This window comes from Oncorhynchus clarkii, chromosome 28 (genome assembly GCF_045791955.1).
Source record: "Oncorhynchus clarkii lewisi isolate Uvic-CL-2024 chromosome 28, UVic_Ocla_1.0, whole genome shotgun sequence".
In the NCBI taxonomy this organism is placed as follows: domain Eukaryota; kingdom Metazoa; phylum Chordata; class Actinopteri; order Salmoniformes; family Salmonidae; genus Oncorhynchus; species Oncorhynchus clarkii.
The window spans coordinates 9,163,451-9,174,805 of record NC_092174.1 but is presented as its reverse complement, the minus strand read 5'-3'; the positions used below and the strand labels follow the sequence as shown (position 1 = coordinate 9,174,805).

Genomic DNA, 11,355 nt, shown 5'->3' with positions numbered 1-11,355 from the left:
AGACCGACAGGTGTGTGCCTTTCCAAATCATGTCCAATCAATTGAATTTACTACAGGTGGACTCTAGTCAAGTTGTAGAAACATCTCAAGGATGGTCAATGGAAACAGGATGCATCTGATCTAAATTTCAAGTCTCATAGCAAAGGTTCTGAGTTCTTATGTGAATAAGGTATTTCTGTTATTTGTTTTTAATAAATTAGCAAACATTTCTAAACCTGTTTTCACTTTGTTATTATGTGTAGATTGATTAGGGAACATTTTTTATTTAACCAATTTTAGAATAGGGCTGTAACATAAGAAAATATAGAAAAATACTTTCTAAATGCAATGAATGGTCTTGCCTCTCAAATATAATCCAGTTGAATCAGGAATTCCCCAGAGTAGCTGTTTAGGCCCCTTGCTTTTTTCAATTTTCAATAAAGCGATGCTCTGCCTTAACAACACTATCAACAGGGCAGGTCCTACATGCCATAGTTTTGTCGCACCTTGACTACTGTTCAGTCGTGTGGTCAGGTGCCACAGAAAATGCAATTGCTCAGAACAGGGCAGCACGGCTGGCCCTTAGATGTACACAGAGAGCTAATATTAATAATATGAATGTCAATCTCTCTTGGCTGAAAGTGGAGGAGAGATTGACTTCATTACTTTTATTTATGAGAGGTATTGACATGTTGAATGCACTGAGCTGTCTGTCTAAACTATTGGCACACAGCTCGGACACCCATGCATACCCCACAAGACATAACACAAGAGGTCTCTTCACAGTCTCCAAGTCCAGAACAGACTATGGGAGGCACACAGTACTACATAGAGCCATGACTACATGGAACTCTATTCCATATCAAGTAACTGATGCAAGCAGGAAAGTCAGATTTAAAAAACATTTAAAAAAACACCTTATGGAACAGTGGGGACTGTGAAGCAACACAAACATTGGCACAGACATGCATAAACACACACACACAATAACATACACACTATAGATACCCATGGATCTAGTACTGTAGATATGTGGTAGTGGTGGAGTTAATCTAATTTTTGACTGCACTGGGCCTTTACGAAAGTGCGCTTTCTCAATTTACCTGATTTTGCTAACTTTGAAGTAAAATCAAGACATCAATATTCTCGTAGTATTTCTTTGTATGAAAAATCTGAAATTACAGCTTAATTTATGCAAATTCAGAATGAGCAATTAATCGCTAATAATTACAGTAAATTGTGCAATTAATTCTAATTGATACAATTATCGTTTGACACCCCTAGTATATACACAATAAATGCACAAGCTATACATAAATATCAAATGGGGTTTATATCAACATTCTGCTTCATTACAACAACAAAAAACATGCAATACCTTTGGAAAAAGTTAAGTGAAAATGTATTCAGATTGTAAGGCACAAAAACAGCCTTCTACCATGTGGGAGTTTCAGTATGAAAATCTGGTCTATATGGCTATAGACAATAAAGGGGAAGTTCAGTATTTTACAACTTAATGTTAGATGGTTCCTCACCCTGAAAGTAGTTTATGGGCCAGGAGAAACTGTAATTTATGGTCACTTTCAGGGTGAGGAACAATCTAACATTAAGTTGTACATTTAAAAAAAAAAATGTATTTCACCTTTATTTAACCAGGTAGGCCAGTTGAGAACAAGTTCTCATTAACAACTACAACATTTACAACTCATTGTCAAAATACTGATCTTTCTCTTGTAATACTGTATTGTAGTAGGAAGAGCTGCATGTCATTCTATTTAGAACAGATGAAAGTTAACTTGGCCTTCCTTGGCTGACTCTAATATACATAGTACTGAAATATGTACTGTGTCCCTTTACTCTTAATCGTCCACATTAACTTAAACTTATTCGGGATCGGTGTCCCTTCCACGGGACGGTTGAGCCAATGTAGGCTAATACGATTAGCATGAGTTTATAAATAACAAGAACATTTCTCAGGACATAGACATATCTGATATTGGCAGAAAGCTTAAATTCTTGTCCAATTTACAGTAGCTATTACAGTGAAATAATACCATGCTATTGTTTGAGGAGAGTGCACAATTTTGAACATTAAATGTTATTAATAAACAAATTAGGCACATTTGGGCAGTCTTAATACAACAGTTTGAACAGAAATGCAATGGTTCATTGGATCAGTCTAAAACCTTGCGCGCACACACTCGGCTGCCACCTAGTGGCCAAAATCATAATACATTATGGCCTTTCTCTTGCGTTTCAAAGATGACAAAAGTACAGTTTTTGTCTTTGTATTATCTTTTACCAGATCTAATGTGTTATATTCTGCTACATGCCTTTCACATTTCCACAAACTTCAAAGTGTGTCCTTTTCAAATGGTACCAAGAATATGCATATCCTTGCTCCAGGGCCTGAGCTACAGGCAGTTAGATTTGGGTATGTCATTTTAGGTGACATTTTTAAAAGGGGATGGAATGCCCCTAGATGTGATCTGAGGTCTGTTTTTCCATTCCACCCCCTAATGGTGAAGGTAAGGATATGGGGAGGGTATACTGATCCTAGACCTGTGTCTAAGAGGTGTGAGCAACATCTACGCAAAACTTTCAATCAACTCGTCATAGCACATGTTGACACCCAATGGCCCCTAGTCATCCATGTTGGTTCTCAATGGCCCTTAGTTGTCCATGTTGACTGCCAATTGGCCTTAGTCATCCATGTTGGTTCCATTAGCCCCTCAGTCTGTCCATGTTTGCGCTCAATGGCCCTAGTCATCCATGTTGGTTCTCAATGGCCCCTAGATGTCCATGTTGACTCCCAATGGCCCCTAGTCATCCATGTTGGCTCCATTAGCCCCTTAGTCATCCATGTTGGCCCCAATGAGCTCCTCGTCATTGTCCATCTGCTGGTGTTCCCAGTCTATCTCTGGGCCATCATCAATGTGCAGGATGAGGTAGGAAATGAGCTGGAGCATGAATTGCAACTGCACCAGGCCCAGGTACAAGTAGAAGTCGTTGCAATCAACCGTGCACTGGTCGCCTGAGAAGTTGATCCCACACTCACAGTGGAAGCCATTGGGGAGGTTTTGGCAGTAGCCTCCGTTATCACAGGGGTTTAACAAACACTCGTCGAAGTCTACCTCACACCTGTTACAGACAGGGAATTTAATTAAATACATTGTCATTTTATTAATTAAATAAGAACATTAAATATGAATTAATTTAATATTATAATGTCAATAATATTATTATGCATATACATTGGTACGATATTACAAAACAGACAGATTGGTGCTTGTAGTGGCCGTAAAATAAATTGACAAAACATTTTGGCATTCATCATTCTTTCTCATCAGAAATTTGTTCTTGAATTCTATGACCGCCTCAGACCACTTTCCTTGTTGAAACAAGTCAATATACAAATTTAAATGATTTATTTTAGGAGACATCAAATCAAAAAATGTGATTTAAACACCTGACATATGAATTCTTGAGGAGAAGGCTGGTTAAGGTATCACAATATGTGGTTCTGTGTGGCTCAGTTGATAGAGGTAGAGCTTGGCGCTTGCAATGCCAGGATCGTGCGATTGATTCCCTCTGAGGTCACCCATTAGGAAATGTATGCACACATGACTGACTGTAAATTGCTTTGGATAAAAGTGACTGCTAAATGGAATATGTTATTATCAGGGCTGTCAGAGTTCAGTTAACTTTTTGTAATTTTAGTCCACTCGTTTTATTTTTATCGTAATTAATCACATTGTCTGAAAGCCTTTTAAAATACACTGAAAACATCCACAATACATAATCTACACAGATAAAAACAACAATCCAATGTAAAAACAAGTTTATATTGAGGTTAAAGAAAGTGTGCTTTCTCAATTGACCTAATTTTGCTAACCATTACTTTAGACAAAATCAGGATGTCAATATTGTTTTGTTTTTGTATGAAAACTTGTGTGCAAATTTGTTCAAATTCAGGATTTGCAATTAATAGAAATGAATCACAGCAATTCCTGAGATTTGTTCTTTAATAACTCGATTACATTTTTTTTATCGGAATTGCAAGGAAGTAACCCGAAAATGTTTACAAAGTAATTTTCCATTGTCACTATTCCCTTTTTGTTTACAAAGCTCTACTACACAAGCCTATGGCTTTCCTAACTTTGTTGAAGAAGTATAAAAACATGAGTTGCCAAACCCGTTCACAGGGTTGGTTAACATTTGAGGTTCCTCGGGTCTCCACCGATTTAGGCAAATCCGTTTTTAGCCTCACTGCAGGAACAATTTGCAAAACTCATTACAGTTAGATTTTCTGGTGCTGCTCAGACAGTTTATGGTGTTAATTGAGAAAGTAGTAGCTGAGGACTGTAGCTGTTTTTCATAAACGTGGTATTTTGTATTGATTGGTGTTTTTATTTATACATTGTACTGGTTACTGTGATCAGGGCACCCTCTGGAATGAAACCATAGTCTCAATGGGGTTTTCCTGAATAAATAAATAATACAAATGGAAAGTATGTACAGAGTAATATTATTAAGTAACATAAACATATAAGTTTGATTTAGATTCACTCAGTGCTAATATATATATTTCTCATGTCATTGCTTACATGTATGCATAAATAAGACCTTATAGATGCCAAGTATTGGTCATGATATGGTTTCATTTTTTAAAATTATTATTATTATGATTTATTTATTTATTATTATTATGCATATTTTCACCTTTACATATTATGTATGTACAGTACATATTGGGATTATAGCTTTCTGCTTTTGTGTTAAATATTCAGTTTCTTATTATAAATGACCTGCTAGTAACAACATTTCACAACTATAGATGTTCTCACTGTTTTACCGGCGCGCAACTCAAAAGAATAGGTACAGTATGTACAAAATATATACACAAGTTATACATCCATGCATGCATGCATGCATGCATACATACATACATACATACATGCATGCATACATGCATGCATGCATGCATACATACATACATACATACATACATGCATACATACAAACAAACAAACAAATAAACAAACAAATGGGGTTCTATTAACATTCATCTTCTTAAATTAGAAAACATAAATACCTTTAGAAAAAACATTGTTCCCACAAATATTTTCTTGTTGTAAGGCACAGAAAAACAGCCTTCTACCATGATGGGCTTTCAGTATGAAAGTCAGATCTGGATGGATATAGACATTAAAATGAGCATACTCTATGGTAATAGGAAGAGCTGCAGGTCACTTAATTAGAAGCGTTAACTTTAATCTGTTCTAATCACGTCACCTTCTTTGGCTGACTTGTTTAACGCAAGCCATGTTGATACACCATACAGTACAGAAATATGTACAGTATCACTTCACCTCTAAATTGTCCAGATTAGCTAATTGGGAGTGGGATGCCCAGGAAATACTGAGGATAGGATTTCTATGTACCCCTTAATGGTGAAGGTAAGGATTTGGGAAGGGTATACTGATCCTAGAACTGTGTCTAGGAGGTGGGGGTAACATCTACCCAGAAAACTCAATCAACTCTTCGTAGCACATGTTGGCTCCCAATGGGCCCTTAGTTGCCGTCCATCAGCTGGTGTACCCAATCAATCTCGGGGGCATCGTCGAGGTGCAAGAGGAGGTAGGATGTGAGCTGGAACATGTATTGCCACAGCAGCAGGGCCAGATACAGGTAGAAATCATTGACATCGATCTGGCACTGGTCACCTGTAAAGTTGATCTCACAATCACAGCGGAAGTTGTTGACGAGGTTGTGGCAGTAGCCTCCGTATTCACAGGGACACGACGCACACTCATCAAAGTCTACCTCACACCTGTTGCAGACGGGGGATTTCATGAAATATAACTCTATTACTTTATAGTTATTTTATATTTTAATAATAAGATTATTATTATTAATATACATTGGTGCAATAGACCAATTAGACCAGAAGTATCAGCTATCCCACTGTGTAAGGTAACAATCTCCCAATTAAAATGTTTTTATAAAATGCACCTACCTGGATTTATGTCAACTCTTTCAGACACCATAAAAGGCATTTCATTTTCACATTTATTGTCCAACAATAAATGTGTTTAAAGGCCTTGATTGTTTAATTCTAATATTAGATTATCCAAATATGTCATACAAATGTATGCAATGCAAATCTCCAAACTTATTTTTGTTTGACTTATACCACTATATAATGCTCCAGTGCTAATTCTGTTGATAATTCATATTTTATCTTAATCTTCAAGGGAGATGGAGTTGACAGGTTATGGTTTTGACCATGGTGATATCAATATGGTTTGTTTAAATCTATCACAAGTAGAGAACTTATCTGACCCTATGAGGTCTCGTCTTGTTACACTATATGCAATCAGGAAATGAAGATGGGGTCCTCATGATATAGTTGACCCTGTTCATTCCTCAGTCATTTAGGATTTTAAGAAAAATCATTGACCAAACCACGGGACACATCTTTAAGGAGTCACAGTTTAAAGTCACAGGGGGTTAGTGCAATGAACTATATAAAAAACGTTTTCGTATTTTTTTGCCAGTTACAGTTTTTGGGGGGAGTTTTGGAGATTGAAATTGGGATCCTCTGCTCAGGACAAGGATTGTCTTTATCTTCAAGAATGCTTGAATTACATTTAAATTACACTTCGGCTTCATTAAGATTCATTGATGCAAGCGTTTACTACAGATGTACTATTGTTTAAAGCCATGGCTTACCATTGCCCTATAAAACCTGGCAGACAATCACAGGTGTTGTCCAGTTTAGAGCAATTCCCCCCGTTGAAGCAGCTGTAGTTCCATCTGTGGCCAGGACACATGGATACGGGCAGGTTGGGGTATCTAGAGTAGAGCGACACAAACGTATAAGAATGAGATATGACAGTTAAGAGTCTGATAGCTGGCATCATGGTTCAAACAGGATTGTTAGCTAGTTGACTCAGTTGATGTGTCTAGTCACTCTGCGTGAACCTGTATTGGCTTGAGACAAGATTATTTTTTACAAATGACTTGAAAGAACTTAACATTTCTTACGGTATCTTTTCAATGTACCACGGGACTTCTGGAACCTTCTCACTGAAAGATAATGATTTTAAGGGTCATTTTGTGTTCACATCACCCTTTTATGTAATATGTCACACACACAATTGAATCATAGCTTTGGATGGTTTTGTTGTGCTTTGCATATTTGTCTCTGGACATGTTCTCTTAGCGTTTAGCCTTATGTTAGCGTAGTGGGGATTGTAGATAGGTTAGGGTTTAAGGGCAAAATGGGGAGTGTTTGAGACTCACTTGCAGAGGGGCCCGGTCATGTTCCTGGGGCAGAGGCAGGTGTTGTTTTGGAGGCCCCTGAGACAGGTGGCCCCTGGGCCGCACTTGTTGTTCTCACACGTATCCACATCTTTATCACACCTGGCCCCCTCGTACCCTGGCTCACATGCACATACGTAACCCTCCCCTAGGACAGTGCAGTTTCCATGTACGCAGGGCTTGACAGCGCAGGTGTTCGCATCATTCTGGCATTGTGGCCCAATCCACTCAGACGGGCACCTGCAGAGAGAGAGGTCAAAGAGGTCCTCACATACCCCCTGGTTCAGACAGGGGTTGGGCGAGCACACACTGGCTCCCCAGCAGCCATATTGTGGGATGGCGACACCGGGGGTCCTCACAAACTGCTCCTCTTGGGGCCTGGGAAGGTTCAGGTCGGTGTCACCATAGTAGGGCAGCGGGAGCCCACCGATCTGGACAGGGCCCAAACATCCAGCCAGGTTCCCCCCAGCCTCAGGCCCCAAACCCCCCAAGAGGATGTCCACTCCCTCCCTGAGGAAGTCCAGGCTCCCAGAGGTGGCTTCAGACACCTCCTTCTCTCCTCCCTCTCTTCCCCCGTCCAGGACCATGATCCACCTGGAGGTCTGTAGATCCGGAGCTTCCATGGACATCTCCACTGTGTGCCACTGGCCGTTGCTGAGAAGGCCTTGGCTCTGGACAGTCAGCTTGGGGGAGGCCTCGCCACTGCCTGCCTGTAGCTCCAGCACCAGGCGAGAGTCTTGGAGGGAGATTGTGAGGAACTCAGAGCCTTTCTCGGCATGTAGTAGCGTGGTGTCCGTTTGCCTGGTTCGCACACTGAGGAGGATGCTGCTGAGGTGGCGGCTGATCTTCTCATTGCCTCTGTAGGACAGTATGCTGTCATTCCAGAGGGTCACGTTGGACACACCTGGAATGCAAAACAGCAGAGGTTTAATTAAGACATAGGGTTCTATTTTAACAAACTTAACATAAACCTAGTGCTGCCGGTAGCGCTATAGGCCCCGGGTGTATCAGAAATAATTGTTATATTTTCACAGCCGGAATTATGAGCGCAATAGCTGGCGGTGGCATGAAATGGCTGGGTTTTGATGAATAAACAAGTTGTAGGTATGATGAGGGTTTGCCAATCAAGGCATTCCTTGGCTTCATACTGCATGCATTAATCTCAGGTTGTGTAAGTTATTGACGGTTTTGCGCCGTTATCAACTCTAATTCGGCCGGGGACACGGAATATTCTTGTCCTAGTCCATTGTGGATTTATACTAAGATGTATTAAAGAGCATAGGTTACAGTAATGAGTGATGGCAACATCCAGCATTTGATCAATATGTTTGGAGTGTTGACAATCAACATTGTTGTAATTGGCTTCAACGAGGTTTCTCCTCAAATAAAAAATACTAGGCTCCAGTATGTATGAGGCACATTCTCAGTAAGCAAGACATAGCCTAAGCCTACCGTTAATGATGTTTTTTGACTAAAAAATTTGAATATGTTTGGAGGAGTGCGTCTTTGGTAACTGGATAAGACGCACTCTTTGGAAATGGGTATGGATACAAGCCGAATGGAGTATGCACTGTCCTATGTGCAGTGGTGACTGGTCATTCAGGGCAGGTGTGGTAGACTCACATTTTCAGCAAAAAATGCCTGTTTTGCATGTTATTTTGGCATTAATACGTCACATATCAGTTGGCAAACAATGTAAACAAATTATATATTTCATTCAGTTAATAAAGCCGCACACAAACATGGTCTCTTGTTTGTTTTCTTGAGAAAGGCAGCTCTAAAATGTAGGTGTTTCAGCCTAGCTCAATGCTTTCTGTGGTGGTGGGTCACTCATGGGGACACTACGTCACTGCAAAGTCTAAGGGTAGACTTCGAAAATTCTAGCCCCTTGGGTGCTACGAGTTACATCAGAAGTGGCCATTCAAGAAGGCTCAAGGTCATTGGCCACAGCTAAAATGACATCAAATCACGTTATATGTACAGTAGTTTGATTGGCCTGATCATGTCAACATTACCGATCGCTGCCTGCACCTGCCCGCCTGTCCAACATCACTACTCTGGACGGCTCTGACTTAGAATATGTGAACAACTACAAATACCTAGGTGTCTGGTTAGACTGTAAACTCTCCTTCCAGACTCACATCAAACATCTCCAATCCAAAGTTAAATCTAGAATTGGCTTCCTATTTCACAACAAAGCATCCTTCACTCATGCTGCCAAACATACCCTTGTAAAACTGACCATCCTACCAATCCTCGACTTCGGCGATGTCATTTACAAAATAGCCTCCAATACCCTACTCAATAAATTGGATGCAGTCTATCACAGTGCCACCCGTTTTGTCACCAAAGCCCCATATACTACCCACCACTGCGACCTGTACGCTCTCGTTGGCTGGCCCTCGCTTCATACTCGTCGCCAAACCCACTGGCTCCAGGTCATCTACAAGACCCTGCTAGGTAAAGTCCCCCTTATCTCAGCTCGCTGGTCACCATAGCAGCACGCACCTGTAGCACGCGCTCCAGCAGGTATATCTCTGGTCACCCCCAAAACCAATTATTCCTTTGGCCGCCTTTCCTTCCAGTTCTCTGCTGCCAATGACTGGAATGAACTACAAAAATCTCTGAAACTGGAAACACTTATCTCCCTCACTAGCTTTAAGCACCAGCTGTCAGAGCAGCTCACAGATTACTGCACCTGTACATAGCCCATCTATAATTTAGCCCAAACAACTACCTCTTTCCCTACTGTATTTATTTATTTTTGCTCCTTTGCACCCCATTATTCCTCTCTACTTTGCACATTCTTCCACTGCAAATCAACCATTCCAGTGTTTTACTTGCTATATTGTATTTACTTCGCCACCATGGCCTTTTTTGCCTTTACCTCCCTTATCTCACCTCACTTGCTCACATTGTATATAGACCTATTTTTCTAATGTATTATTGACTGTGTTTGTTTTACTCCATGTGTAACTCTGTTGTTGTATGTGTCGAACTGCTTTGCTTTATCTTGGCCAGGTCGCAATTGTAAATGAGAACTTGTTCTCAACTTGCCTAGCTGGTTAAATCAAATATATTAGCTAGCAATCCTTTTTAATCCTTTTTATATGAAGATAAATAATGACGAGAAATTATAGATAAAATGTATCGTTGCTCATTGGCCATAAACATTACAGAAGTTGGAAATATCAAATTTAACAATGAGTGGTTTGGAAGGAATCCGTGACAGTGGCTGTGTGGTCTCAAATTTGGGATTAAGGGACTCTTTTCCAAGTTTAAAATGATAAACATTCAACATTGGCCATGCTGTCAATGAAGCATGATTCGTGTCGCTCTCAAAACATATTAACTCGGACCTCGAAAACTTGACTTCAGTGAGTTCAAGACAACTGGGAAGTCGGGAATAAACGAGCTCCGACTGGGAAAATACATTTTGAACGGTCATCCAAATCGGAATTGTAAATCCAGCCTCTTTCTAGAGCTACGACCCGAAGAGCAATGACGTCATCATGATTCAGCCTTGTTTTTTTCAAAGTTCCCAGTTTTGAAAGCACCATAAATCTAAAGAATGCCAGACTTTGATCACAGAATTTGCCCACGAAGTACCGCTGCGACACCTTCCTGTTCATGTGAGCACAGCACAGCAAGGTGAGTCCAAAAATGTATTGTATGCTGCTGCATCAATGATGTAATATGCCAGGGAGATATGTATTCTGTAGCTAAGAAACTAACATTAAATGTATATTGTGTAGTAAGATGTTAGTAGCCCATGTGCCTCACCCTAATAATTTGGTCTATTTATCCCTCTTAATTTCGTCTACTGTTCTGACCTGGTGGTGCACATGTAGCCTATAACCTATTTTTGAGAAATGTAATCAAATATTGTAAGAGTTCTCATTGTCTGCTTATATGCCCCCTTTATTTATCCTACGGTTCTGACTTGGTGTACAGGGAGAACACTGTAAGAATGGCCCATGTTCTGATTTATGTCGCTGGACATTTCAAAAGTGCTAACCAAATAGCTATATTGACTACGTCCGTCCTAGC

At 40.1% G+C, this 11,355-nt stretch overlaps 1 protein-coding gene across 1 annotated transcript in view; it reads right to left on the bottom strand.

Moving 5' to 3' along the window:
* Positions 1 to 2,686: 2,686 nt before the first annotated feature.
* Positions 2,687 to 11,355, bottom strand: part of LOC139387276 (protein crumbs homolog 1-like) — a 30,822-nt gene continuing 22,153 nt past the window's right edge. Inside the window, 4 exon segments of the mRNA XM_071133391.1 lie at positions 2,687 to 3,120; positions 6,715 to 6,837; positions 7,030 to 7,071; positions 7,288 to 8,209. Of these exon segments, the coding sequence (XP_070989492.1) occupies positions 2,832 to 3,120; positions 6,715 to 6,837; positions 7,030 to 7,071; positions 7,288 to 8,209 (1,376 nt within the window). The 3' untranslated portion in view covers positions 2,687 to 2,831.